This window comes from Carcharodon carcharias, chromosome 5 (genome assembly GCF_017639515.1).
Source record: "Carcharodon carcharias isolate sCarCar2 chromosome 5, sCarCar2.pri, whole genome shotgun sequence".
Classification (NCBI taxonomy): domain Eukaryota; kingdom Metazoa; phylum Chordata; class Chondrichthyes; order Lamniformes; family Lamnidae; genus Carcharodon; species Carcharodon carcharias.
In genome coordinates, this window is record NC_054471.1 from 6,405,077 (window position 1) to 6,432,878 (window position 27,802).

Here is a 27,802-nt window from a genome sequence, read left to right on the forward strand (position 1 = left end):
AGGGAGGGGGTGAGTGAGAGGGAAGGTGGGGTATGTGAGAGACAGGGTGGGGTGTGTGAGAGGGAGGGGTGCTGTGTGAGAGGGAGGGGGGTGAGTGAGAGGGAGGGGGGGTGAGTGAGAGGGAGCGGGTTGTGAGAGGGAGAGGGGGTGAGTGAGAGGAGGAGGAGGGTTGTGAGTGAGAGGGACAGGAGGAGGAAGGGACATGAGTGCGAGGGAGGGGAGGGGAGGTGAGTGCGAGGGAGGGGAGGTGAGTGCGAGGGAGGGGAGGGGAGGTGAGTGCGAGGGAGGGGAGGTGAGTGCGAGGGAGGGGAGGTGAGTGCGAGGGAGGGGAGGTGAGTGAGAGGGAGGGGAGGTGAGTGAGAGGGAGGTGAGTGAGAGGGAGGGGAGGTGAGTGAGAGGGATGGGAGGTGAGTGAGAGTGAGGGGAGGTGAGTGAGAGGGAGGTGAGTGAGAGGGAGGGGAGGTGAGTGAGAGGGACGGGAGGTGAGTGAGAGGGACGGGAGGTGAGTGAGAGGGAGGGGAGGTGAGTGAGAGGGAGGGGTGGGGAGGTGAGAGGGAGGAGAGGTGAGAGAGGGAGGGGAGGTGAGAGGGAGGAGAGGAGGATGAGTGAGAGGGAGGAGCGTGGGGGTGAGTGAGAGGGAGGAGAGTGGGGCTGAGTGAGAGGGAGGGGAGGGGTAGTGTGTGAGAGGGAGGGGAGTTGAGTGTGAGGGAGGGGAGTTGAGTGTGAGGGAGGGGAGGTGAGGGAGGGGAGGTGAGGGAGGGGAGGTGAGTGAGAGTGAGAGGGAGGTGAGTGAGAGTGAGAGGGAGAGGAAGGTGAGTGAGAGGGAGAGGAAGGTGAGTGAGAGGGAGAGGAATGTGAGTGAGAGGGAGGGGGAGGAGAGGGAGGGGAGGGGTGAGAGGGAGGGGAGCGGGGTGAGAGGGAGGTGAGTGTGAGGGAGGGGAGGTGAGTGTGAGGGAGGGGAGGTGAGTGTGAGGGAGGGGAGGTGAGTGTGAGTGAGAGGGAGGTGAGTGTGAGGGAGGGGAGATGAGTGTGAGGGAGGGGAGGTGAGAGAGTGAGAGGGAGGGGAGGTGAGAGGGAGGGGAGGGGAGGTGAGAGGGAGGGGAGGGGAGGTGAAAGGGAGGGGGTGAGTGAGAGGGAGGGGAGGAGAGGGAGGGGAGGTGAGTAAGAGGGAGGGGAGGTGAGTGAGAGTGAGAAGGAGGGGAGGTGAGTGAGAGTGAGAGGGAGGGGAGGTGAGAGAGGGATGGGGAGGTGAGTGAGAGGGGAGGGGATGTGAGAGGGAGGGGAGAGGGAGGGGCGGGAGGTGAATGAGAGGGAGGGGATGTAAGAGGGAGGGAAGGGATGTGAGAGGGAGGGGAGGGAGGTGAGTGAGAGGGAGGGGATGTGAGAGGGAGGGAGGGGATGTGAGTGAGCGGGAGGGGATGTGAATGAGCAGGAGGGGAGGTGAGTGAGCGGGCGGGGAGGTGAGTGAATGGGATGGGAGGTGCGAGGGAGGGGAGATGAGAGAGGGAGGGGAGGGGAGGTGAGTGAGTGGGAGGGGAGGTGAGTGAGTGGGAGGGGAGGTGAGTGAGCGGGCGGGGAGGTGAGTGAGTGGGAGGGGAGGTGCGAGGGAGGGGAGGTGAGTGAGAGGAAGGGGATGTTAGTGAGAGGAAGGGGAGGTGAGTGAGGAAGGGGAGGTGCGAGGGAGGGGAGGGGAGGTGAGTGAGAGTGAGGGAGAGATTGTGTGAGAGAGAGGGTGGGAGAGAGTGTGAGAGAGAGACAGAATGAGTTAGGGGGAGAGATAGAGTGCGTGAGGGAGAGAGAATGAGTGAGCATGTGTGTGAGGGAGAGGGAGAGAGGCTGGCAGAGGGACAGAAAGAGGGTGAGCCGGGGCAGCTTCTGAAAGGAATTGAAGTCTGGGTGGTTGATGGGAAGCTCTAACCCTGCTTTATTCTTTATAGGTTGTTATTCTCCCTTAGACAATTCAGGTCTCCACAGTAGATCCAACAATTGAACTATCCCCCAGTCATTGAGGTAAGATTGCAGCCATGAATATTAACCCTTGGGCCACCAAGTTCTCAGGTCCAAATCCTGCAGCCGATCCCAGGAGGATGAGGAGAATCATTGCGGAGGATCCCGAGTGGTCGCTGGCAACGGTCCCTCTGCTTTCGGATCTCTGTATCAAGCACATTGTGAAGAATTTCGCTGGTGAGTGACTGCTTGAATAGGGCAGGTTGAACAGGGCAGTATGAGAGGCTCCCTGTCACTCCCGGAGATTAGAGAGTGAGGTGCTCCCTATCACTCCCGGAGATTGGAGAGTGAGATGCTCCCTGTCATTCCCGGAGGTTGGAGAGTGAGATGCTTGCTGTCACTCCCGGAGATTGGAGAGTGAGATGCTCCCTGTCACTCCCGGAGATTGGAGAGCAAGATGCTTGCTGTCTCTCCCGGAGATTGGAGAGTGAGATGCACCCTGTCACTCCCGAAGATTGGAGAGTGAGGTGCTCCCTGTCACTCCCGGAGATTGGAGAGTGAGGTGCTCCCTGTCACTCCCAGATATTGGAGAGTGAGGTGCTCCCTGTCACTCCCTGAGATTGGAGAGTGAGATGCTCGCTGTCACTCCCGGAGATTGGAGTGTGAGATGCTCGCTGTCATTCCCGGAGATTGGAGAGTGAGATGCTCCCTGTCATTTCCGGTGATTGGAGAGTGAGAGGCTCCCTGTCACTCCCGGAGGTTGGAGAGTGAGATGCTCCCTGTCATTCCCGGAGATTGGAGAGTGAGATGCTCCCTGTCATTCCCGGTGATTGGAGAGTGAGAGGCTCCCTGTCACTCCCAGAGATTGGAGAGTGAGATGCTTGCTGTCACTCCCGGAGATTGGAGAGTGAGATGCTCCCTGTCATTCCTGGAGATTGGAGAGTAAGACGCTCGCTGTCACTCCCGGAGATTGGAGAGTGAGATGCTTGCTGTCACTCCCAGAGGTTGGAGAGTGAGGTGCTCCCTGTCACTCCCGGAGATTGGAGAGGGAGGTGCTCCCTGTCACTCCCTGAAATTGGAGAGTGAGATGCTCGCTGTCACTCCCGGAGATTGGAGTGTGAGATGCTCGCTGTCATTCCCGGAGATTGGAGAGTGAGATGCTCCCTGTCATTTCCGGTGATTGCAGAGTGAGAGGCTCCCTGTCACTCCCGGAGGTTGGAGAGTGAGATGCTCCCTGTCATTCCCGGAGTTTGGAGAGTGAGGTGCTCCCTGTCATTCCCGGTGATTGGAGAGTGAGAGGCTCCCTGTCACTCCCGGAGATTGGAGTGTGAGATGCTTGCTGTCACTCCCGGAGATTGGAGAGTGAGATGCTCCCTGTCATTCCCGGAGATTGGAGAGTAAGATGCTCGCTGTCACTCCCGGAGATTGGAGAGTGAGATGCTTGCTGTCACTCCCGGAGGTTGGAGAGTGAGGTGCTCCCTGTCACTCCCGGAGATTGGAGAGGGAGGTGCTCCCTGTCACTCCCGGAGATTGGAGAGTGAGGTGCTCCCTGTCACTCCCGGAGATTGGAGTGTGAGATGCACCCTGTCACTCCCGGTGATTGGAGAGTGAGATGCTTGCTGTCACTCATGGAGATTGGAGAGTGAGATGCTCCCTGTCACTCCCGGAGATTGGAGAGTGAGATGCTTGCTGTCACTCCCGGAGTTTGGAGAGTGAGGTGCTCCCTGTCACTCCCGGAGATTGGAGAGGGAGGTGCTCCCTGTCACTCCCTGAGATTGGAGAGTGAGATGCTCGCTGTCACTCCCGGAGATTGGAGTGTGAGATGCTCGCTGTCATTCCCGGAGATTGGAGAGTGAGATGCTCCCTGTCATTTCCGGTGATTGGAGAGTGAGAGGCTCCCTGTCACTCCCGGAGGTTGGAGAGTGAGAGGCTCCCTGTCATTCCCGGAGATTGGAGATTGAGATGCTCCCTGTCATTCCCGGTGATTGGAGAGTGAGAGGCTCCCTGTCACTCCCGGAGATTGGAGAGTGAGATGCTTGCTGTCACTCCCGGAGATTGGAGAGTGAGATGCTCTCTGTCATTCCCGGAGATTGGAGAGTAAGACGCTCGCTGTCACTCCCGGAGATTGGAGAGTAAGACGCTCGCTGTCACTCCCGGAGATTGGAGAGTGAGATGCTCCCTGTCACTCCCGGAGATTGGAGAGGGAGGTGCTCCCTGTCACTCCCAGAGATTGGAGAGTGAGGTGCTCCCTGTCACTCCCGGAGATTGGAGTGTGAGATGCACCCTGTCACTCCCGGTGATTGGAGAGTGAGATGCTCCCTGTCATTCTCGGAGATTGGAGGGTGAGATGCTTGCTGTCACTCACGGAGATTGGAGAGTAAGATGCTCCCTGTCAGTCCCGGTGATTGGAGAGTGAGATGCTTGCTGTCACTCATGGAGATTGGAGAGTGAGATGCTCCCTGTCATTCCTGGAGATTGGAGAGTGAGATGCTCCCTGTCATTCCCGGAGATTGGCGAGTAAGATGCTCGCTGTCATTCCCGGAGATTGGAGAGTGAGAGGCTCCCTGTCACTCCCGGAGATTGGAGAGTAAGATGCTCCCTGTCATTCCCGGAGATTGGAGTGTGAGATGCTCGCTGTCATTCCCGGAGATTGGAGAGTGAGATGCTCCCTGTCATTTCCGGTGATTGGAGAGTGAGAGGCTCCCTGTCACTCCGGAGATTGGAGAGTGAGAGGCTCCCTGTCACTCCCGGAGATTGGAGAGTAAGATGCTCCCTGTCATTCCCGGAGATTGGAGAGTGAGATGCTCCCTGTCATTCCTGGAGATTGGAGAGTGAGATGCTCCCTGTCATTCCCGGAGATTGGAGAGTGAGATGCTCCCTGTCATTCCTGGAGATTGGAGAGTGAGATGCTCCCTGTCATTCCCGGAGGTTGGAGAGTGAGATGCTCGCTGTCACTCCCGGAGGTTGGAGAGTGAGGTGCTCCCTGTCACTACCGGAGATTGGAGAGTGAGGTGCTCGCTGTCACTCCCGGAGATTGGAGAGTGAGGTGCTCCCTGTCACTCCCGGAGAATGGAGAGTGAGGTGCTCCCTGTCACTCCCGTAGATTGGAGAGTAAGATGCTCCCTGTCATTCCCGGAGATTGGAGAGTAAGATGCTCGCTGTCACTCCTGGTGATTGGAGTGTGAGATGCTTGCTGTCACTCACGGAGATTGGAGAGTGAGAGTCTCCCTGTCATTCCCGGAGATTGGAGAGTGAGATGCTCCCTGTCACTCCCGGAGATTGGAGAGTGAGATGCTCCCTGTCACTCCCGGAGATTGGAGAGTGAGATGCTCCCTGTCACTCCCGGAGATTGGAGAGTGAGATGCTCGCTGTCACTCCCGGATTTTGGAGAGTGAGGTGCTCCCTGTCATTCCCAGAGATTGGCGAGTAAGATGCTCGCTGTCATTCTCGGAGATTGGAGAGTGAGAGGCTCCCTGTCACTCCCGGAGATTGGAGAGTGATATGCTTGCTGTCACTCCCGGAGATTAGAGAGTAAGATGCTCGCTGTCACTCCCGGAGATTGGAGTGTGAGATGCTCGCTGTCATTCCCGGAGATTGGAGAGTGAGATGCTCCCTGTCATTTCCGGTGATTGGAGAGTGAGATGCTCCCTGTCACTCCCGGAGTTTGGAGAGTGAGATGCTCCCTGTCATTCCCGGAGATTGGAGAGTGAGATGCTCCCTGTCATTCCTGGAGATTGGAGTGTGAGATGCTTGCTGTCACTCACGGAGATTGGAGAGTGAGAGTCTCCCTGTCATTCCCGGAGATTGGAGAGTGAGATGCTCCCTGTCACTCCCGGAGATTGGAGAGTGAGATGCTCCCTGTCACTCCCGGAGATTGGAGAGTAAGATGCTCCCTGTCACTCCTGGAGATTGGAGAGTGAGATGCTCCCTGTCACTCCCGGTGATTGGAGAGTGAGATGCTCCCTGTCATTCCCGGAGATTGGAGAGTGAGATGCTCGCTGTCACTCCCGGATTTTGGAGAGTGAGGTGCTCCCTGTCATTCCCAGAGATTGGCGAGTAAGATGCTCGCTGTCATTCTCGGAGATTGGAGAGTGAGAGGCTCCCTGTCACTCCCGGAGATTGGAGAGTGATATGCTTGCTGTCACTCCCAGAGATTAGAGAGTAAGATGCTCGCTGTCACTCCCGGACATTGGAGAGTGAGGTGCTCGCTGTCACTCCCGGAGATTGGAGAGTAAGATGCTTGCTGTCACTCACGGAGATTGGAGAGTAAGATGCTCCCTGTCACTCCCGGAGATTGGAGAGTAAGATGCTTGCTGTCACTCACGGAGATTGGAGAGTAAGATGCTCCCTGTCACTCCCGGAGATTAGAGAGTGAGGTGCTCCCTGTCATTCCCGGAGATTGGAGAGTGAAATGCTCGCTGTCATTCCCGGAGATTGGAGAGTAAGATGCTTGCTGTCACTCCCGGAGATTGCAGATTGAGATACTCACTGTCATTCCCGGAGATTGGAGAGTAAGATGCTCACTGTCACTCCTGGAGATTGGAGAGTGAGGTGCTCCCTTGCACTCCCGGAGATTGGAGAGTGAGATGCTCCCTGTCATTCCCGGAGATTGGAGAGTGAGATGCTCCCTGTCACTCCTGGAGATTGGAGAGTGAGATGCTCCCTGTCATTCCCGGAGACTGGAGAGTGAGATGCTCGCTGTCACTCCCGGAGATTGGAGAGTGAGATGCTCCCTGTCATTCCCGGAGACCGGAGAGTGAGATGCTCGCTGTCACTCCCGGAGATTGGAGAGTGAGACGCTTCTTATCACTCCTGGAGCTGGAGAGTGAGTGGTTCCACAGACTGTAGAAAAGTTACGGTGGATAATGATGCCATTCAGCCCATCGTGTCTGCGCCAGCCAGAAAGGGCAAAAAGAAACCAGCCGCTCATTGTAATCCCTCTTTCCAGCCCCCTGGTTGTTGAAACATAGCAAATAGGAGCCGGAGTCGGTCATTCAGCCCTTCAAGCCTGCTGTGACATCCATATGGTCATGGCTGATTCTGTATCTCAACACCATGCTCATGCTCTCTCCCCATATCGCTTGACACCTTTAGAGTCTAGAAATAACACCAATCTCACCTGTACAGCTGCAGTAAGACATCCTTGTTCCTGTACTCATGTCCTCTCGCAATGAAGGCCAATATACCATTTACCTTCTTAACTGCTTGCTGTACCTGCATGCTTGCTTTCAGTGATTGGTGTACAAGGATATCCAGGTCCCTTTGTACATCAACATTTCCCAATCCGTCACCATTTAAATAATACTCTGCCATACTATTTTTCCTACTAAAGTGGATAAATTCACACTTACCCATGTTATACTGCATCTGCCATGTATATGCCCACTCACTCAACCTTTCTAAATCACCTTGAAACTGTAACAGCTCGCTGGGGATCGTGTGCTGTAATATCAATTCCCACTGCACTCCGAGCCACAACTAATCTGAAAAGTTTGATCAAACCACCAGGTTGTCCCAGTTCTACCCAACTGTTAAATTTAACAGAATATGAGCAGCAGGTTTGTAAACTTAATAAGTAAATAACTGTTTCTTAAACAAACTGTCATTAACCAGTGGCAAAAGAAAGAAATATGAACTGCTAATTCCTAACTCTGTAACCTAAGCTAAAATTCCTATACAAGCACATACAAGACACATAAAAATTAGGATTTTAAGGGTGAGATAAAGCACAGGATTCATGGGTTGATTTTGATCGATGTCATCCAAATTCCTTTCAGTTCTTTGTTGATGACACGAGATGGTCTTCCAGCACTTTCAGTCTTTAGTTCACTGGCTGAGCACTTGCCTTTCAATGTCTCTAACGGTGATTTTCCCTTTTTCCTCTTGACAGGGGTTTTCAGAGAGAGAGCAGGTTATAGAGATATAAGCAGAAAAAGTCAGCTAGCTATTATTATAGAATTACTGGAATCTTATATACACTCATATCTTATTATATGCAAGAGGTTTTAGGTCTTTTTCTTTTCAGGCTAGGAGCTATTCTGTTGCACTGGTCTCACACAAACTCTGGTCACCTGGTCAGGAGCCAATTAAAATGTTGCCAGGCAGTTCCCCATTAAACCAGATGACTCCCCGGCACCATCCTGTCTTTCATGGCACACACTGTTCCAGGACAGCAACATTGTATATATCCCTCGCACTGTTCCAGTAGACATGTCCTTCAATCTGCAGCCATTGTAATTTTAATCCACAGTCCAACAGAAATTTAAAGATATGTTCTTTACAGTAGTCCAAAAGAAATAAAAAGATATGTTCCTTACAACACTAACAATGCTGTTAGAAAGAGAGTTCCAAGTATTTGACCCAGCGACAGTGAAGGAATGGTGATATATCTCCAAGTCAGGATGATGAGTGGCTTGGAAGGGAACTTGCAGGTGCTGGTGTTCCCATGTGTCTGCTGCCCTTGGTAGAGGTCATGGGTTTGGGAGGTGCTGTTGATGGAGACTTGTTGAGTTGCTGCAGTGCATGGTCCACACTGCTACCACTGCCTGCATTCAGATAAAGCAACTTTAATTCTGTCTTTTTACCATTTTTCCCACACTGATTCTATTTGCTGGTGCACTCATATGTTTCTACGCTCTGTCCCTTCCTATCACGCCTGGTAATCATTCGCTACCCTGAACTATTGCCTTGCCTTTTATCATTAAAGTTTCAAAATCTGAACCCTCCCCCATTATTTAAAATCCTATTTGAAAAGCAGTCCAGGTACACAGATCATTAAAATGTCATGGATAGGATTTGAGACAGTTAAGGGATGATTGATCAACTTTTCAAGATAAGGGGAACAGAAAGGGTGGATAGAAACTAGTTGCTCTGGTTGAGAAGTTTAAAGTCATAGAGTTATACAGTACAGAAACAAGCCCTTCAGCCCATTGTGTCCGTGCCAGCCATCAAGCGCCTTTTCTAATCCCATTTTCCAGCACTTGGCCCGTAGCCCTGTATGCTATAGCATTTCAAGTACTCATCTAAATATTTCTTAAATGTTGTGAGTGTTCCTGCCTCTACCACTCCCTCAGGCAGTGTGTTCCAGATTCCAACTACCCACTGGATGAAAAAATTTTCCTCAAATCCCCACTAAACCTCCTGCCCCTGACCTTAAATCTATGCCCCCTGGTTATTGACACCTCCGCTAATGGGAAAAGTTTCTTCCTATCTACCCTATCTATGCCCCTCATAATTTTATATACCTCTATCAGGTCCCCCCTCAGTCTTCTCTGCTCTTAAGGAAAACAACCCTAGCCTATCCAGTCTCTCTTCATAACTGAAACGCTCCATCCCAGGCAACATCCTGGTGAATCTCCTCTGCACTCCCTGCAGTGCAATCACATCCTTCCTATCATGTGGTGACCAGAACTGCACACAGTCCTCCAGCTGTGGCCTAACTGACTAATAAAGGCAAGTATCCCATATGTCTTCTTAACCACCTTACCTACCTGTGTTGCTGCCTTCAGGGATCTATGGACGAGGGAACATAGTTTAATCATTAAAACCAGATCTTTCAGCAGTGAAAGTAGGAAACACTTGCACACACAAAGAGAGGAAAGAGTTTGGAACTCTCGTAAATGGCAATTGCTGCTTGATCAATATTTATTTTTAAACCTGTGATTGATAGATTCTTGTTAGCTAAAAGTATTGAGGGATATGTGGTATACAATTAGGTCATAGATCAGACATAAACTCATGGGTCAGGGTCCTATTTAAGAGAAAAGCACCAGAGGGAGATGAGGAGAAATGTTTTTACAGCAAGTTGTCCTGATCTGGAATGCACTGCCTGAAAGGACAGTGGAAGCAGATTCAATGGCAATGTCCTGAAGGGAATTGGATAAATACTTGAAAGGAAATAATTTGAAGGGCTATACAGAAAGAGCAGGGAGTGAGATTAAATCTTATAATGAGTTGGCACAGACACGATGGGGTGATTAGCCACTTTCTCTGCTGTATCATTTTACGAGTCTATGAAATGATCATTTGATTTGAATGAAGAGGCTTTGGAATATGAGGAGCAGTGTGTACTTTGCAAATGATCACCACAGTGGCTGGAGATAACGTTGCCAAATCACTCACTTGCACTGTGCCCTCTTTTAACACCACAGAGCATCCCCTTTTGGACCAGCTTCTGGAGAAGCACAAACGCAAGGTGTTGGCCAAGATCTCCACCAATATCCCACTACAAGTGACAGCAAACCTGGTGAGTGATGAGGGCTATTGGAGAAGATGCTGCCTGGAATGCTGGGAGGTGTGCGACATCTCCAGTTATGGAGGAAGCTGGAAGAGGATGTTCTTTGAACGGCTGCTGAAGAACATCATTGAATTCTTTGTCCCAGACACCACCGATGTAAAGGTAGTCCTAGAACTGGTGCCACTCTGTAGAAACTATGTGAGGAAGTTAGACATTGCCCAGCTCCTTCCTCCTGTCAAGCAAAGTCATGAGACAATGGATGATGACTCCTCAGATGGCGGCAGTGATAGTGATGTGAATGGATCTTCAGTTGATCACTTTGACTTCAGCATCTTGCTCAACAAACTCATCAACCTTGAGGAACTGCACGTGACATATGGGGTCAAAGACTGCGGGATGAATTTTGAATGGAATATCTTCCAGTTCACTTACCGAGATTGCTTCTCGCTAGCGAAGGCCATCCATTCTTGTAAGAGCCTGAAGGTGCTCAAGCTCCCTCGAAACAGGATTGATGATGAAATGTTAAGAGTGCTGGTGAAGTACATGCTGAACCATCCCTCACTGGTAGAACTGGACCTGTCACATAACTTAATCAAGGACAATGGGGCAAAGGTAGTGGCCAAGCTTCTTCACAAGACTAAGCTGGAGAAGGTCAACCTGTGCAACAACTGCATCTCAGCATATGGGGCCAAAGCCATCTCCTACAAAGTCAGGCGCTTCTCCACCCTCAAATCCATCAACTTTCGCCTCAATCAGATTGGGGACGAAGGAGGGGAGGCTTTGGGCCAAGCTCTTATGAAGTCCTCAGTGGAAGAAATCAACTTGTCGAGCAATGAGCTGACGGAGCCTGTGGCAGTGGTCTTCTCTGAACTCCTAATGAAGAACCACACCCTGAAGTCCATTGATCTTTCCTGTAATAATTTAGGGCAGGTCAGTATGTGCGGGTGAGGTTCGAGGTACAGCAATGGTGGTTATCAATTGGAGTGACGCATATAAGCCAAACTGTGTGGTATCTATTGATCCCTCCATGTTTCTGTCTGGTTCTTAATCCTATCACCGCCTCTTCCCATTCTCCTTCCACTTTCTCTTGGAAGTATTGACTCTTGTTGGATTTCATCCTTGCAAACCCTTCTAATCACCATCCTTCACTCTTGTGGCTACTTGTCAAGTGTAATCCCTGGACCAGCACAGCTGAACACAGTCATGTATTTACCCAAAGCCTCTACATTTACCATGTCCAGAAAGGGACCATTGAACATTGACTCTGAGCCTATGGCTCTTTCTATCCCTGAATTTAAAAGCAAATGTATTCTTTCTTAGGATGTGAGCAGCACAGAATGCAGAAGAGGCCCTTTGGCCCATTGAGTCTGCACCGACACGTGAGAACACCTGACCTACCTACCTAATCCCAATTACCAGCACTTGGCCCATAGCCTTGAATGTTATGACGTGCCAAGTGCTCATCTAGGTACTTTTTAAAGGATGTGAGGCAACCCGCCTCCACCACCCTCCCAGGCAGCGCATTCCAGACTGTCACCACCCTCTGGGTAAAAAACTTTTTCCTCACATCCCCCCTAAACCTCCTGCCCCTCACATCCCCTCATGACTGACCTTTCAAGAGGAACAGCTGCTCCCTATCCACCCTGTCCATGCCCCTCATAATCTTGTACACCTCGATCAGGTCGCCCCTCAGTCTTCTCTGCTCCAACAAAAACAACCCAAGTCTATCCAACCTCTCTTCATAACTTAAATGTTTCATCCCAGGCAGCATCCTGGTGAATCTCCTCTGCACCCGCTCCAGTGCAATCACATCCTTCCTATAATGTGGCGACCAGAACTGCACACAGTACTCCAGCTGTGGCCTCACCAAGGTTCTACACAACTCCAACATGACCTCCCTACTTTTGTAATCTATGCCTCGATTGATAAAGGCAAATGTCCCATATGCCTTTTTCACCACCCCACTAACATGCCCCTCCGCTTTCAGAGATCTATGGACACACACGCCAAGGTCCCTTTGTTCCTCAGAACTTCCTAGTATCATGCCATTCATTGAAAACTTCCTTGTCAAATTACTCCTTCCAAAGTGTATCACTCACACTTTTCAGGGTTAAATTCCATCTGCCACTTATCTGCGCACTTGACCATCCCGGCTATATCTTCCTGTTGCCCAAGACACTTAACCTCACTGTTAACCACCCGGCCAATCTTTGTGTCATCCACAAACTTACTAATCCTAACCCCCACATAGTCACCTATGACGTTTGTATGAATGACAAATAATAAGGGACCCAGCACAGATCCCTGTGGTGAGCCGCTGGATACTGCTTCCAGTCACTAAAGCATCCTTCTGTCATCACACACTGCCTCCTACAACTAAGCCAATTTTGAATCCACTTTATCAAATTACCCTGTATCCCATGTGCATTTGCCTTCTTTATATATCTCCCATGTGGGACCTTGTCAATGGCTTTGCTGAAATCCATATAAACTAAATCAACTGCACTACCCTCATCTACACAACCGGTCACTTCCTCAAAAAATTCAATCAAATTTGTTAGGCATGATCTCCCTCTGACAAAGCCATGCTGACTATCCCTGATCAAACCTTGCCTCTCCAAGTGGAGATAGATTCTCTCCTTCAGAATTTTCTCCAATAGTTTCCCTACCACTGACATGAGATTCACTGGCCTGTAGTTCCCTCTGCAGCCCTTCTTAAATAGCGGAACCACATTAGCTGTTCTCCAGTCCTCTGGCACCTCCCCCGTGGTCAGAGAGGAATTAAAGATTTGGGTCAGAGCCCCTGCAATCTCCTCCCTTGCCTCCCTCAGCAGTCTGGGACACAAATCATCCAGACCTGGAGATTTGCCCACTTTTAAGCCTGCCAACACCTCCAATACCTTGTCACTCCCTATATCAATTTGCTCAAGAACCTCGGAGTCCCTCTCCCCGAATTCAATATCTTCATCCTCATTCTCTTGGGTGAAGACGGATGTGAAGTATTCGTTCAACACTCTACCGATATCCTCTGGCTCCACACATAGATTGCCCCCTTGGTCCTTTATGGGCCCCACTCTTTCCCTGCTTATCCTCTTCCCATTGATACTTATAAAGCCAGAGCTTTCTCATATCCTTTCTTTGCTCTCCTAATTGCTTTCTTAAGCTCCACCCTGCACTTTCTGTGCTCCACTAATGCCTCCGCTGATTTGCTACCCTTGTACCTGCTAAAAGCCTCTCTTTTCCTTCTCATTGTATCCTGAATATCTCCGGTCATCCATGGTTCTCTGATCTTGTTACTCTTTCCTATCACCTGAGAGGGAACATGTTGAGCCTGTACCCTCCCCATTTCCTTTTGAACGCCCCCCACTGCTCCTCTGTAGATTTTCACAGAGTAGCTGTTCCCAATTTACCTTGGCCAGATCCTGCCTTATTTACTAAAATCCGCTCTACCCCAATCCAAACCATTTTCTTTGTCCATAACAAGCTTAAACTGTACCATGTCGTGGTCGCTATCACTAAAATACTCACCCACCTCCACCTGTCCGGCTTCATTCCCCAGAATTAGGTCCAGCACTGCGCCATCCCTTGTTGGATCCTCTACATATTGACCTAAAAAGTTCTCCTGTACACATTTCAAGAAATCCACTCCATCCAAGCCCTTAACACCATGTCTATCCCAATTAATGTTGGGAAAATTGAAATCACCTAATATAATTACCCTATTGTTATTGTTTCTACACACCTCCGCAAATTGTGCACATATTTGCTCCTCAATTTCCCGCTGACTATCTGGAGGTCTATAATAAACACCTAACAATGTGGCTGCCCCTTTTTTATTCCTAAGCTCTACCCACAAAGCTTCATTCGATGCCCCCTCCAAGATATCATCTCTCCTTACTGCAGTAACTGACTCCTTACCTAATAATGCAATGCTTCTTCCCCTTTTACACCCTCCCCTGTCTCGCCTGAAGATTCTATATCCCAGAATGTTGAGCTGCCAATCCTGCCCCTCCCTCAACCATGTCTCAGTGATGGCTACTATATCACAATTCCATGTGTCAATCCTCACCCTTAACTCATCCTTTTTGCCTGTAATACCCTGGCATTAAAGTAGAAGCCATCCAGCCTTGCCTTACTCCCTTGAAATTTAATACAGCTGTACTCCCTCTGACTTGGTTGTTTTACTGTATTATGTTGTGTCCCTATTCTGCTAACATCCTGTGTCACCTCCCCTGCCGAATTAGTTTAAACTCCTCCCAATAGTACTAGCAAACCCGCTCGCAAGGATGTTAGTCCCACTCTGGTTCAGATGTAGGCCACCTTGCTTGTACAGGTCCCACCTTCCCCGGAAACGGTCCCAGTAACCCAGGAATCTAAAACCCTCCCTCGTGCACCAACTCTTAAGCTACATATTCATCTGTACTATTCTCCTATTTCTGAGCTCACTAGCACGTGGCACTGGGAGTAATCCAGAGATTACAACCCGAGAGGTCCTGCTTTTTAGTCTACTGCCTAACTCCCTGAATTCTTGATGCAAGTCTTATCCCTCTTTCTATCTATGTCATTGGTACCAACCTGTACCATGATCTCTGCCTTATCACCCTCCCCCTTCAGGATGCCCTGCAGCCGTTCAGTGACATCTCAGACCCTGGCATCAGGGAGGCAACACAGCATCCTGGAGTCACGTTGACGGCCACAGTAGCGCCTATCTGTTCCCCTGAATATAGAATCCCCTTTTGCAATTGCTCTTCTTCCCCTCCTGTACGGACAGGCTGCTTGTGGTGCCAGATGCTTGGCTCTGTCTGCACTCCCTGGAGGAACCAGCACCCTCATCAGCCTCCAAAATGGAATACTGATTTACGAGCGGGACCCCAGGGGATTCCTAAACTACCTGCCTGTTTCTCCTGGAATTGCCTGGTGATCAGCCATTCATTTCCTTCCTCAAGTCCCTTCAGTTGCGGTGTGACCACCTCTCTAAACATGCTATCCACAATGCTCTCAGACTCGCGGATGCTCCACAATGCCTCCAGCTGGCGTTCCAGCTCTGAAACCCGAGCTTCCAGGAGCTACAGCTGGACACATGCTGGTCCTGGGCACTGGAAATGTTCCTGGCTTCCCACATGGAGCACGAGGAGCACACCACGGCTCTGAGCTCTCCTGCCATGACTTATCCCATTACATTAAACCTTTTAAATCAATTACTCTAGTGCCCTTCTTTCCTGATCCTCGTTACTACAGAATATACAAACTATAAACCACAAAAAGACCTTAAACTATAAGCGATAAAAGTAGTAAATATTTTCCTGACCTTACCCATTACTTACCAGTCATTCATTTCCCTTGTAGCCACTACTACTGCAGCAAGGCCAGACCACTCCCTGAATATTTAAGAAGTTGGATAGCAAAGAAAAAATGTGAAGAACACCTCTTCCCCTCTGCACCCAACTCCCACTGTGCACCAAATTGCCAATACCCACACTCACTCTGGCTGTGTCTCGCTCAGGATGAGGCCTCTCCCCTGCTTGTGTGCAAGCTCACTGTAGTGTGCTTCTAAATAGTCCCTTTCTTAAATAGAGCCCTTGAGAAGGTGGTGGTGAGCTGCCCTCTTGAACCGCTGCAGTCCATGTGATTTGTGTACACCTACCGTGCTGTTAGGAAGGGAGTTCCAGGATTTTGACCCAGTGACAGGGAAGGAACGATGATATATTTCCAAGTCAGGGTGGCGGAGGGCTTGGAGGGGAACTTACGGCTGTTAGATGTTCCCATCTATCTGCTATCCTTGTCCTTCTAGATGGTAGTGGTCATGGGTTTGGAAGATGCTGTCTAAGGAACCTTGGTGAGTTCCTGCAGTGCATCTTGTAGAAGGTACACACACTGCTGCTACTGTGCGTCGGTGGTGGAGGGGGTGACATCCAGTGGGCCTTTTGCACAGCAGATCACGAGGCCAAATTGTTGCTGTTTCTACTACCCATGCCTTTGGGTTTCAGTTGGTTGTGCTCCATTCACACGGCCAGTGGACCATCATGGAAGGGATTTTCAGAGTGGGAGGAGTGAATGTCCATATGGCAGTTCCAGGTCAAACATGTCACATGAGACCAGCCAGGCCAGTGCGGGGCACTCCAGTGTGGTAAAAGCCCCTGAACTAAAATGGATCTCCTATCCCAGCGCACTATCCAGCTCACGCTGCTGCAGTAGCTGTTTATGCAGGTGTGGCAAGTACACTGACTACTCTGTGTAGATTCATGGCCATATCATTCAGGGTAGGTACAAGTGCAACCATGAGTCCCAGGATTCAGGAGAGGAGATCAGATCGCGAAACTTCTGGAGACTGGAGACTCACCACAATATTCAACTTTAATTGCCACTCAATTGGTATCTCACCCATGAGCACAGGTGTGAGCAATAGGTTAGTGAGTATTAAATATTTTCCCAAGTGAAGGCTAGTTAGTGCTTTGTTGCTGCAGTGTTGATTGAACACAACTCTGCTTTCAGTCCTGGGAGTGTTTGATGGGGACAGTGTAGAGGGAGCTTTACTCTGTATCTAACTCCGTGCTGTACCAGTCCTGGGAGCATTTGATGGGGACAGTGTAGAGGGAGCTTTACTCTGTATCTAACCCCGTGCTGTACCTGTCCTGGGAGCGTTTGATGGGGACAGTGTATCACAGAATCACAGTGCAGAAGAGACCTTTTGGCTCTTTGAGTCTGCACCGACACAAATTCGGTCAGGGTCAGCAGGGTGTGACGGCAAGTGAGGCAGGTAGAGTGATCCTGTGTTCAGGAACAGAGGAGCCTCAGCACTTGACCTTGTCCAACAGGTATGAGGTACTTGCTCCCTGTGTGGATGAGGAAGAGGGCTGTAGGGTGGATGAGCCAGCTGACCACAGCACAGTGGCACAGGAGGCCATTCAAGAGGGGGGAGCAAAAAGACAAATGGTAGTTGTAGGGGATTCTATAATTAGGGGAATTGATAGCTTCCTTTGTAAGCAGGATGGAGAGTCCCGCATGGTATGTTGCCTGCCCGGTGCCAGGGTGAGGGACATCTCTGACCGGCTTGAAAGGATATTGGAGAGGGAGGGGGAGGATCCAGTTGTGGTCCACGTCGGGACAAATAACATAGATAAGACTAGGAAAGAGAACCTGTCTGGGGATTATCAGGAACTAGGAACTAAATTAAAGAACAGGTCCTCAAGGGTTATAATCTCTGGATTACTACCCGAGCCACGTGCAAATTGGCATAGGGACGCGAGAATAAGGGAAGTAAACATGTGGCTAAAGGAGTGGTGCAGGAAAGGGGGGTTCCATTTCGTGGGGCACTGACATCAGTATTGGAACAGGAGGGATCTGTACTGTTGGGAAGGTCTCCACCTGAACCGATCTGGGACCAATGTTCTAGTGAAAAGGGTAAATAGGGTGGTCAACAGGACTTTAAACTAGAAAGTGGGGGGAGAAAGGGAAGGGTAAAACTCCAAGAAGTATGACTAATGGGAAACAAAGCAGCAGGTTAGAATGTTGGGGGGGTGGATTAAACTTCATGGAAAATTATGAAAAAACTGAAAAGAAAGAAGAGCCCAGGAGAGGCTATTAAAGTCTCCAGAACACAAAATAGGACAGAGTGTTTGGAAAGGGCTAGGAATCTAACTTCAAGCACATCAGATAAAGGGATGATAATGAGAAAGGGGATGGGAAATACAGGACTGAAGGTGTTGTATCTGAATGTACGCAGTATACGAAATAAGGTAAATGAGCTTGTGGCGCAGATTGAAATTGGCAGGTATGATGTGGTGGGCATTACGGAGACATGGCTGCAAGGGGATCAGGACTGGGAGCTAAATATCCAAGGATAGACATCCTATTGAAAAGATAGGCAGGTTGGCAGAGGGGGTGGGGTTGCTTTGTTAGTAAGAAATGAAACTAAATCGATAGCAAGAAGTGATGTAGGGTCAGATGATGTAGAATCTGTGTGGGTAGAGTTGAGGAACCGCAAAGGTAAAAAAACCATAATGGGAGTTATGTACAGGCCTCCGAACAGTATTCAGGATGTGGGGCACAAGATACACCAGGAGATAGAAAAGGTGTGTAAGAAAGGCAAAGTTACAGTGGTCATGGGGGATTTCAATATGCAGGCAGACTGGGAAAATCAGGTTGGTAGTGGATCCCAAGAAAAGGAATTTGTGGAATGTCTACGAGATGGCTTTTTGGAGCAGCTTGTGGTGGAGCCCACTAGGGAACAGGCAATTCTGGATTTAGTGACGTGTAATGAGGCAGATTTGATAAGGGAGCTTAAGGTGAAGGAACCCTTAGGAGGAAGTGACCATAATATGATAGAATTTACCCTGCAATTTGAGAGGAAAAAGCTGGAATCAGATATAACGGTATTACAGTTGAATAAAGGCATCTACAGAGGCATGAGGGAGGAGCTGGCCAGAATTGACTGGGAGATGAGCCTAGCAGGAAAGACAGTGGAACAGCAATGGCAGGAGTTTCTGGGAGTAATTTGGGAGACACAGCTAAAATTCATCCCTAGGAAGAAGAAGCATACTAAAGGGAGGATGAGGCAACCATGGCTGACAAGGGACGTCAGGGACAGCATAAAAGCTAAAGAGAAAGCATACAATGCGGCGAAGAGCAGTGGGAAACCAGTGGATTGGGAAGCCTACAAAGACCAACAGAGGACAACTAAAAAAGAAATAAGGAGGGAGAAGATTAAATATGAGGGTAAACTAGCCAGTAATATAAAAGAAGATTGCAAGAGTTTTTTTTTAGATATATAAAGGGTAAGAGAGGCAAAAGTGGACATTGGGCCGCTGGAAAATGACACTGGAGAAGTAGTAGTGGGGAACAAAGAAATGGTGGAGGAACTGAATAGGTACTTTGCGTCAGTCTTCACGGTGGAAGACACGAGTGCCATCCCCAAAGTTCAAGAGAGTTGGGGGGTAGAGGTGAATGTGGTGGCCATTACCAAGGAGAAGGTGCTAGGAAAACTGAAAGGTCTGAATGTGGATAAATCACCTGGGCCAGATGGATTACACCCCAGAATTCTGAAGGAGATAGCTGAAGAGATAGTGGAGGCGTTAGTGGTGATCTTTCAGGAATTACTGGAGTCAGGGCGGGTCCCAGAGGACTAGAAAATCGCTAATGTAACCCCTCTGTTTAAGAAGGGAGTGAGGCAAAAGACGGGAAATTACAGGCCAATTAGCCTGACCTCGGTCATTAGTAGGATTTTAGAGTCCATTATTAAGGATGAGATTTCAGAATACTTGGAAGTGCATGGTAAAATAGGGCAAAGTCAGCATGGTTTCATCAAGGGGAAGTCATGCCTGACAAATCTGTTAGAATTCTTTGAGGAGGTAATGAGTAGGTTAGACAAAGGAGAGCCAATGGATGTTATCTACTTGGACTTCCAGAAGGCCTTTGACAAGGTGCCGTACAGGAGGCTGCTCAGTAAGATAAGAGCCCATGGTGTTAGAGGCAAGGTACTAGCATGGATAGAAGATTGGCTGTCTGGCAGGAGGCAGAGAGTGGGGATAAGGGGGTCCTTCTCAGGATGGCAGCTGGTGACTAGTGGAGTTCTGCAAGGGTCAGTGTTGGGACCACAACTTTTCACTTTATACATTAATGATCTAGATGAAGGAACTGAGGGCATTCTGGCTAAGTTCGCAGATGATACAAAGATAGGTGGAGGGACAGGAGGTATTGAGGCGGGGAGGCTGCAGAAGGATTTGGACAGGTTAGGAGAATGGGCAAAGAAGTGGCAGATGGAATACAATGTGGGGAAGTGTACTTTGGTAGGAGGAATAGAGGCATAGACTATTTTCTGAATGGGGAGAGAATTCAGAAATCTAGAGTGCAAAGGGACTTGGGAGTCCTAGTCCAGGATTCTCTTAAGGTTAACTTGCAGGTTGAGTCGATATTTAGGAAGGCAAATGCAATGTTGGCATTTATTTCGAGAGGACTAGAATATAAAAGCAGGGATGAGCTGCTAAGGCTTTATAAGGCTCTGGTCAGACCACATTTAGAATATTGTGAGCAATATTGGGCCCTGTATCTCAGGAAGGATGTGCTGGCCCTGGAGTGGGTCCAGAGGAGGTTCACGAGAATGATCCCGGAATGAAAGTCTTAACATATGAGGAACATTTGAGGACTCTGGGTCTATACTCGATGGAGTTTAGAAGGATGAAGGGGAATCTGATTGAAACTTACAGAATACTGAAATGCCTGGATAGAGTGGACATGGGGAAGATGTTTCCATTAGTAGGAGAGACTAGGACCCGAGGGCACAGGCTCAGAGTAAAGGGAAGATCTTTTAGAACAGAGATGAGGAGAAACTTCTTTCGAGAGAGTGGTGAATCTATGGAATTCATTGCCACAGAAGGCTGTGGAGGCCAGGTCATTGAGTGTATTTAAGATTGAGATAGATAGGTTCTTGATTGGTAAGGGGATCAAAGGTTACGGGGAGAAGGCGGGAGAATGCGGTTGAGAAACTTATCAGCCATGATTGAATGGTGGAGCAGACATGATGGGCCGAGTGGCCTAATTTCTGCTTCTATGTCTTATGGTCCTATGGATACGTGAGAAACACCTGACCTACCTACCTAATCCCATTTACCAGCACTTGGCCCATAGCCTTGAATGTTATGACGTGTCAAGTGCTCATCCAGGTACTTTTTAAAGGATGTGAGGCAACCCGCCTCCACCACCCTCCCAGGCAGCACATTCCAGACCCTCATCACTCTCTGGGTAAAAAAGTTTTTCCTCACATCCTCACATTCCTCACATCCTCCCTAAACCTCCTGCCCCTCACCTTGAACTTATGCCCCCTTGTGACTGACCCTTCAACTAAGGGGAACAGCTGCTCCCTATCCACCCTGTCCATGCCCCTCATAATCTTGTACACCTCGATCAGGTCGCCCCTCAGTCTTCCCTGCTCCAACAAAAACAACCCAAGTCTATCCAACCTCTCTTCATAACTTAAATGTTTCATCCCAGGCAACATCCTGGTGGATCTCCTCTGCACCCCCTCCAGTGCAATCACATCCTTCCTATAATGTGGCGACCAGAAACGCACACAGTACTCCAGCTGTGGCCTCACTAAGGTTCTATACAACTCCAACATGATCTCCCTACTTTTGTAATCTATGCCTCAATTGATAAAGGCAAGTGTCCCATATGCCTTTTTCACCACCCCACTAACATGCCCCTCTGTCTTCAGAGATCTATGGACACACACGCCAAGGTCCCTTTGTTCCTCAGAACTTCCTAGTGTCATGACGTTCATTGAATACTTCCTTGTCAAATTACTCCTTCCAAAGTATATCACCTCACACTTTTCAGTGTTAAATTCCATCTGCCATTTATCTGCCTATTTGATCATCCCATCTATATCTTTCTGTAGCCCAAGATGCTCAAACCCACTGTTAACCACCTGGCAATCTTCGTATCATCCACAAACTTACTAATCCTAACCCCCATATAGTCATCTATGTTGTTCATATAAATGATGAATAATACGGGATCCAGCACAGATCCATGTGGTACGCAACTGGACACTGGCTTCCAGTCACTAAAGCATCCTTCTTTCATCACCCTCTACCTCCTACAACTAAGCCAATTTTGAATCCACCTTATCAAATTACCCTGTATCCCATGTGCATTTGCCTTCTTTATAAGTCTCCCATGTGGAACCTTGTCAAAGGCTTTGCTGAAATCCATATAAACGACATCAACTGCACTACCCTCATCTACACACCTGGTCACCTCCTCAAAACATTCAACCAAATTTGTTAGGCATGACCTCCCTCTGACAAAGCCATGCTGACTATCCCTGATCAAACCTTGCCTCTCCAAGTGGAGATAGATTCTCTCCTTCAGAATTTTCTCCAATAGTTTCCCTACCATTGACGTGAGACTCACTGGCCTGTAATTCCCTGGCTCATCTCTACAACTCTTCTGAAATAGTGGAACCACATTAGCTGTTCTCCAGTCCTTTGGCACCTCCCCCGTGGCCAGAGGGGAATTAAAAATTTGGGTCAGAGCCTCTCTCCCTCAGCAGTATGGGACACAAATCACCTGGACCTGGAGATTTGTACACTTTTAACCCTGTGGAGGGAGTTTTATCTCTATCTAACCCCGTGCTGTACCTCACCTGGAAGTTTTTGATGGGACAGTGTAGAAGGAGCTTTACTCTCTATCTAACCCCGTGCTGTACCTGCCCTGGGAGTGTTTGATGGGGACAGTGCAGAGGGAGTTTTACTCTGTATCTAACCCTGTGCTGTACCTGCCCTGGGAATGTTTGATGGGACACTGCAGAGGGAGCTTTACTCTGTATCTAACCCTGTGCTGTACCTGCCCTGGGAGTGTTTGATGGGGACGGTGTAGAGGGAGCTTTATTTTGTATATAAACCTGTGCTGTATCTGTCCTGGGAGTGTTTGATGGGGGCTGTGTAGAGGGAGTTTTACTCTGTATCTATCCCCGTGGTCTACCTGGACTGGGAGTGTATGATGGGAATAGTGAAGAGGGAGCTTTACATAAAAACATAGAATCTAGGAGCAGGAGTAGGTCATTCAGTCCTTCGAGCCTGCTCCGCCATTTAATATGACCATGGCTGATCTACTATCTCAACACCATATTCCCATTTTCTCTCTATACCCCTTGATGCCCCTAATTTCCAAAACAAATCAATTTCTTTCTTGAATATACTCAGTGACCCGGCCTCCACAGTCTTCGGTGGTAGAAAATTCCACAGGTTCACCACCCTCTGAGTGGAGACGTAGGTAGGGTTCTAACTGAATACTTTGTGTCAGTGTTCACAAGTGAGAGGGATGGTGTGGGTATGGAAATCAGGCAGAAGGACTGTGATATAATTCAGGAAATTAACATAGACAGGGAGGGGGTTCTAAGCAGTCTGGCAGGCTTAAAAGTAGATAAATCTCCAGACCTGGATGAAATGTGTCCCAATCTGTTGAGTGAGGCAAGAGAGGAGATAGCAGGGGCACTGGCAATAATTAACAATAACTCTCTGGCCACAGGGAGGTGCCAGAGGACTGGAGGACAGCCAATGTGGTACCGTTATTCAAGAAAGGAGGAAGGGATAAACCAGTGAACTACAGGCCAGTCAGTCTAACCTCAGTGGTGGGGAAACTATTGGAAGCAATTCTGAGGGACAGAATTAAACAACACTTGGAGAGGCAGGGATTTATCAAGGACAGTCAGCATAGTTTTGTTAAGGGGAGACCATGTGTGACCAATTTCAATTTTTCGAAGAGGTGACCAGGTCAATGGATTTGATATAGTCTACTCGGACTTCAGCAAGGCTTTTGATAAGGTCCCACATGGGAGACTGATAAGGAAGCTAAGAGCCCATGGGATCCAAGACAATTTGGCAAATTGGATCCAGAATTGGCTGAGTGGCAGGAAGCAGAGGGTGATGGTCGAGGGGTGTTTTTGTGACTGGATGCCTATGTCCAGGGGGGTTCCACAGGAATCAGTGTTGAGTCCCTTGCTATTTGTGGTATATATAAACGATTTAGACTTGAATGTAGGAGGGTTGATCAGTAAGTTCGCAGATGACACGAAAATTGGTGGGGTGGTAAATCGTGAGAGGATAGCCTTAGATTACAGGAGGATATAGACAGGCTGGTCAGTGGCAAATGGAATTTAATCTGATTAAGTGCGAGGTGATGCACTTGGGCAGGACAAACAAGGCACAGGAATACACTATGAATGGTAGGTCCCTGGGAAGTACCAAGGATCAGAGACACCTTGGTGTGCATGACCACCGTTCCCTTAAGGTAGTGGGATAGGTAGATAAGGTGGTTAAGAAGGCATATGGGATACTTGCCTTTATTAACTGAGGCATAGAATATAAGAGCAGGGAGGTTATGCTGGAACTGTATAAAACGCTGGTTAGGTCACAGCTGGAGTATTGTGTGCAGTTCTGGAATCCGCATTATAGGAAGGATGTGATTGCACTAGAGACAGTGCAGAGGGGATTTACCAGGATGTTGCCTGGGCTGGAGAGTTTTAGTTATGAGGAGAGATTGGATAGACTGGGGTTATTTTCCCTGGAGCAGAGGAGATTGAGGTGGGACATGATTGAGGTGTATAAAATTGTGAGGGGCATGGATAGGGTAGACAGGAAGAAACTTTTCCCCTTGGTGGAGGGATCAATAACCTGGGGTTGTAGATTTAAGGTAAGGGGCAGAAGATTTAAAGGGATGTGAGGAAGAATTTTTTCACCCAGAGGGTGGTAGGAATCTGGAACTCTTTGCCTGAAAGGGTGGTAGAGGCAGAAACCCTCATAACATTTAAGAAGTATTTGGATGTGCACTTGTGATGCCACAGCATACAAGGCTATGGGCCTAGTGCTGGAAAATGGGATTAGAATAGTTAGGTACTTGTTTGACCGGTGCAGACTCGATGGGCCGAAGGGCCTTTTTCTGTGCTGTAGACCTCTATGACTATGACAGAGTAGATGCTGAGAGGATTTTTCTGCTCATGGTGGGGGGGGGATCTAGAACTAGGCAACACAGTTTCAAACTAAGGAATCTCCCATTTAAGACAAATGAGAAGGAATTTCTTCTCTGAGGGTCATTATTCTTTGGAATTCTCTTCCCCAGAAAGCAGTGGAGGCTGGGTCATGGAATATATTCAACGCTGAGTTAGATAGATTTTTGATAGACAAGGGAGTCGAGGATAATGGAGGATTGGTGGGAAAGTGGAGTTTTGACCACAGTCAAATCAGCCATGATCTTATTGCATGGTGGAGCAGGCTTGATGGGCCGAATGGCCTTCTGCTGTTTCTATTTCTTATGACCTGCGCCTGTCTGGGTCGTGTTTGATGTGAACAGTGTAGGGGGAGCTTTACTCTGTATCTAACCCCGTGCTGTACCTGTCCTGGGAGTGTTTGATGGGGTCAGTGTAGAGGGAGCTTTACTCTGTATCTAACCTCGTGCTGTACCTGTCCTGGGAGTGTTTAATGTGAACAGTGTGGAGGGAGCTTTACTCTGTATCTAACCCCGTGCTGTACCTGTCCTGGGAGTGTTTGATGGGGACAGTGTAGAGGGAGCTTTACTCTGTATCTAACCCCGTGCTGTACCTGTCCTGGGAGTGTTTGATAGGGACAGTGTAGAGGGAGCTTTACTCTGTATCTAACCCCGTGCTGTACCTGTCCTGGGAGTGTTTGTGATGGGGACAGTGTAGAGGGAGCTTTACTCTGTATCTAACCCCGTGCTGTACCTGTCCTGGGAATGTTTGATGGGAACAGTGTAGAGGGAGCTTTACTCTGTATCTAACCCCGTGCTGTACCTGTCCTGGGAGTGTTTGATGGGGACAGTGTAGAGGGAGCTTTACTCTGTATCTGACCCTGTGCTGTACCTATCCTGGGAGTGTTTGATGCGGACAGTGTAGAGGGAGCTTTACTCTGTATCTGACACCGTTCTGTACCTGCCCTAGAGAAATTTACCAGGATGTTGTCTGGGCTGGAGAGTTTTAGTTATGAGGAGAGATTGGATAGACTGGGGTTATTTTCCCTGGAGCAGAGGAGATTGAGGTGGGACATGATTGAGGTGTATAAAATTATGAGGGGCATAGATAGGGTAGACAGGAAGGAGCTTTTCCCCTTGGTGGAGGGATCAATAAGGGGCATCGATTTAAGGTAAGGGGATGTGAGAAAGATTTTTTTCACCCAGAGAGTGGTGGGAATCTGGAACTCACGTCTGAAAGGGTGGCAGAGGCAGAAACCCTCATAACACTTAAGTATTTGGATGTGCACTTGTGATGCCATGGCATACAAGGCCTAGTGCTGGAAAATGGGATTAGAATAGTTAGGTACTTGTTTGACCGGCGCAGACTCAATGGGCCGAAGGGCCTTTTTCAGTGCTATCGATCTCTATGACTCTAGGAAATAGAGTTCTAGACTCTGAAGGCAACAAGAGTTTGTGGAGAGAGCAGGAGTATGGCGTTGGGATAGAGGATCAGCCATGATCATATTGAATGGCAGAGCAGGCTCAAAGATCCGAATTACCTATTCCTGCTCCTATTTTTTATGTTTCTATGTCACAATCCAGCTGGATCACTCATGTCTCTTACAGAAGGAAGTCTGCTGTCCTTACACAGTTTGGGCCTAATATGTGACTCCAGTTCCACTTCAATGTAGTTGATTCTTAACTGGCCCAGCAAATGTCTGAGGGCTACTGGGATCGGGTAATAACTGCCAGGCGACAACCCGAGATTTAATATAAAACATATCAGACCAATGCAACTCCATCCACTCTGTAATTGCTCCCATCCTTCACTCGACCTTCCACGTGGGCATTCCCACTGAACAGATGTTTAATAGGATTAGCTATTATCAATGTTGTAACCACAAGAACTGGCCAGAGGCTGGGCATTCTGAGGAACAGCTCATCTGGCTACTCAAAGCCTCTCCACCATTAGCAAGGCGTGAGGGAATACTCAGCAATTACCTGAATGGGTGCAGCTCCAACAATACTAAAGAATCGAGACACTTTGCTGGTCAGAACAATTCACTTAGTTAGTGACCCTGTCACAGAGCATTAGTTTGATGGTACCTTCCAGTTTTGTATGGCTGGGAACCACACTGGATACTGCATCCTCAGTAATCCTGTGTCTCTACCTAGGGGGATTTTGACTTTGGCTTCATACCTCTTCTTCATGGGTATTTTTTTTTATAAATTTATCCTTGAGATATGGAAATGCTGGCAAGGCCAGCATTTTTTGCCCATCACTTATTGGCCTTGAGAGAGTGATGGTGAGCTGTCTTTTGGAACTGTTGTGTCTGTGGGCCAAAGGTACTCCCACTGCCGTTAGGTGGAGAGGTCTAGTAATTTGACACAGCCACAATGAGGAAGTCCTGATGCTGTGTGAATTGTATGGGAACTTGGGTGTTAGTGCGGAGTGATTCCTGTTTCTTTTGTATCCTCAGATTCAGGAAAGTAAGATGTTATGTTTTCTTCTAATGAGAGTCTTTCTCTCTCAGGTCTCTGTCTATTATCTGGTCTCTCTATCTCTCTTCATTGATTCTCTCCCATTCTAACTCTCTGATCTGCCTTTCTAAACCTTTCTCGTCTGATTCAATTGTATCTTTCCCTCAGGTCTCCTAGTTATCTAATCCATCCCTCACCTCTCTACAGAGTCTCTCTCTCTCTCTCTGTTTCTCTCTATCCACTAAGTTTTCCTGTTTTGTTTGATCAGGAAGGTGGGAGGCAGCTCCAAGAGGGAATGTCCATGAACAAGACTGTAATGGAGTTTGACCTGCGACTGACAGATATCGGCCAAGAGAATGAATATGCCATCAACCAGATGCTGCACCTTAACCGGGAGAGGGTGACGAATGCCATCTGCCGGCCACTTAAAGCCACAAAAGTCAATGACATTACATCAGACCACTTCCTGGCACCTGACTGAGCTCTACACACTGTCTGCTGCAAATCACCCACTCACACCACTCTGCTCTCCTCCTTGTCTTGCAGCCAATATTCACAGATCCATTTTAATTCAGACTGATGGAGAATTTTGTATGAAACACAACAAAACTATTTTTATAGTGTTCAGGGATAAATCTATAGTTTGAAGCTCATTTTGCCACAATTTCATTTTGC

The 27,802-nt window shown here is 48.6% G+C and overlaps 1 protein-coding gene across 1 annotated transcript; it reads left to right on the forward strand.

Moving 5' to 3' along the window:
• The first annotated feature begins 2,024 nt into the window (after positions 1-2,024).
• On the forward strand, positions 2,025-27,608 carry tcte1 (t-complex-associated-testis-expressed 1). The gene is made up of 3 exons (XM_041188150.1): positions 2,025-2,184; positions 10,098-11,113; positions 27,396-27,608. Exons 1-3 carry the CDS (start codon positions 2,025-2,027, stop codon positions 27,606-27,608), a joined length of 1,389 nt encoding a protein of 462 aa, XP_041044084.1.
• The last annotated feature ends 194 nt before the right edge of the window (positions 27,609-27,802 follow it).

What these genes read in the sequence shown, in the direction of transcription:
- tcte1 (XM_041188150.1), top strand. Translation starts at nt 2,025, where the DNA reads ATGAATATTAACCCTTGGGCCACCAAGTTCTCAGGTCCAAATCCTGCA. An exon ending in CATTGTGAAGAATTTCGCTG is followed by an intron (nt 2,185 to 10,097) that starts GTGAGTGACTGC and finishes TTAACACCACAG; the next exon opens with AGCATCCCCTTTTGGACCAG. An exon ending in CCTGTAATAATTTAGGGCAG is followed by an intron (nt 11,114 to 27,395) that starts GTCAGTATGTGC and finishes TTGTTTGATCAG; the next exon opens with GAAGGTGGGAGGCAGCTCCA.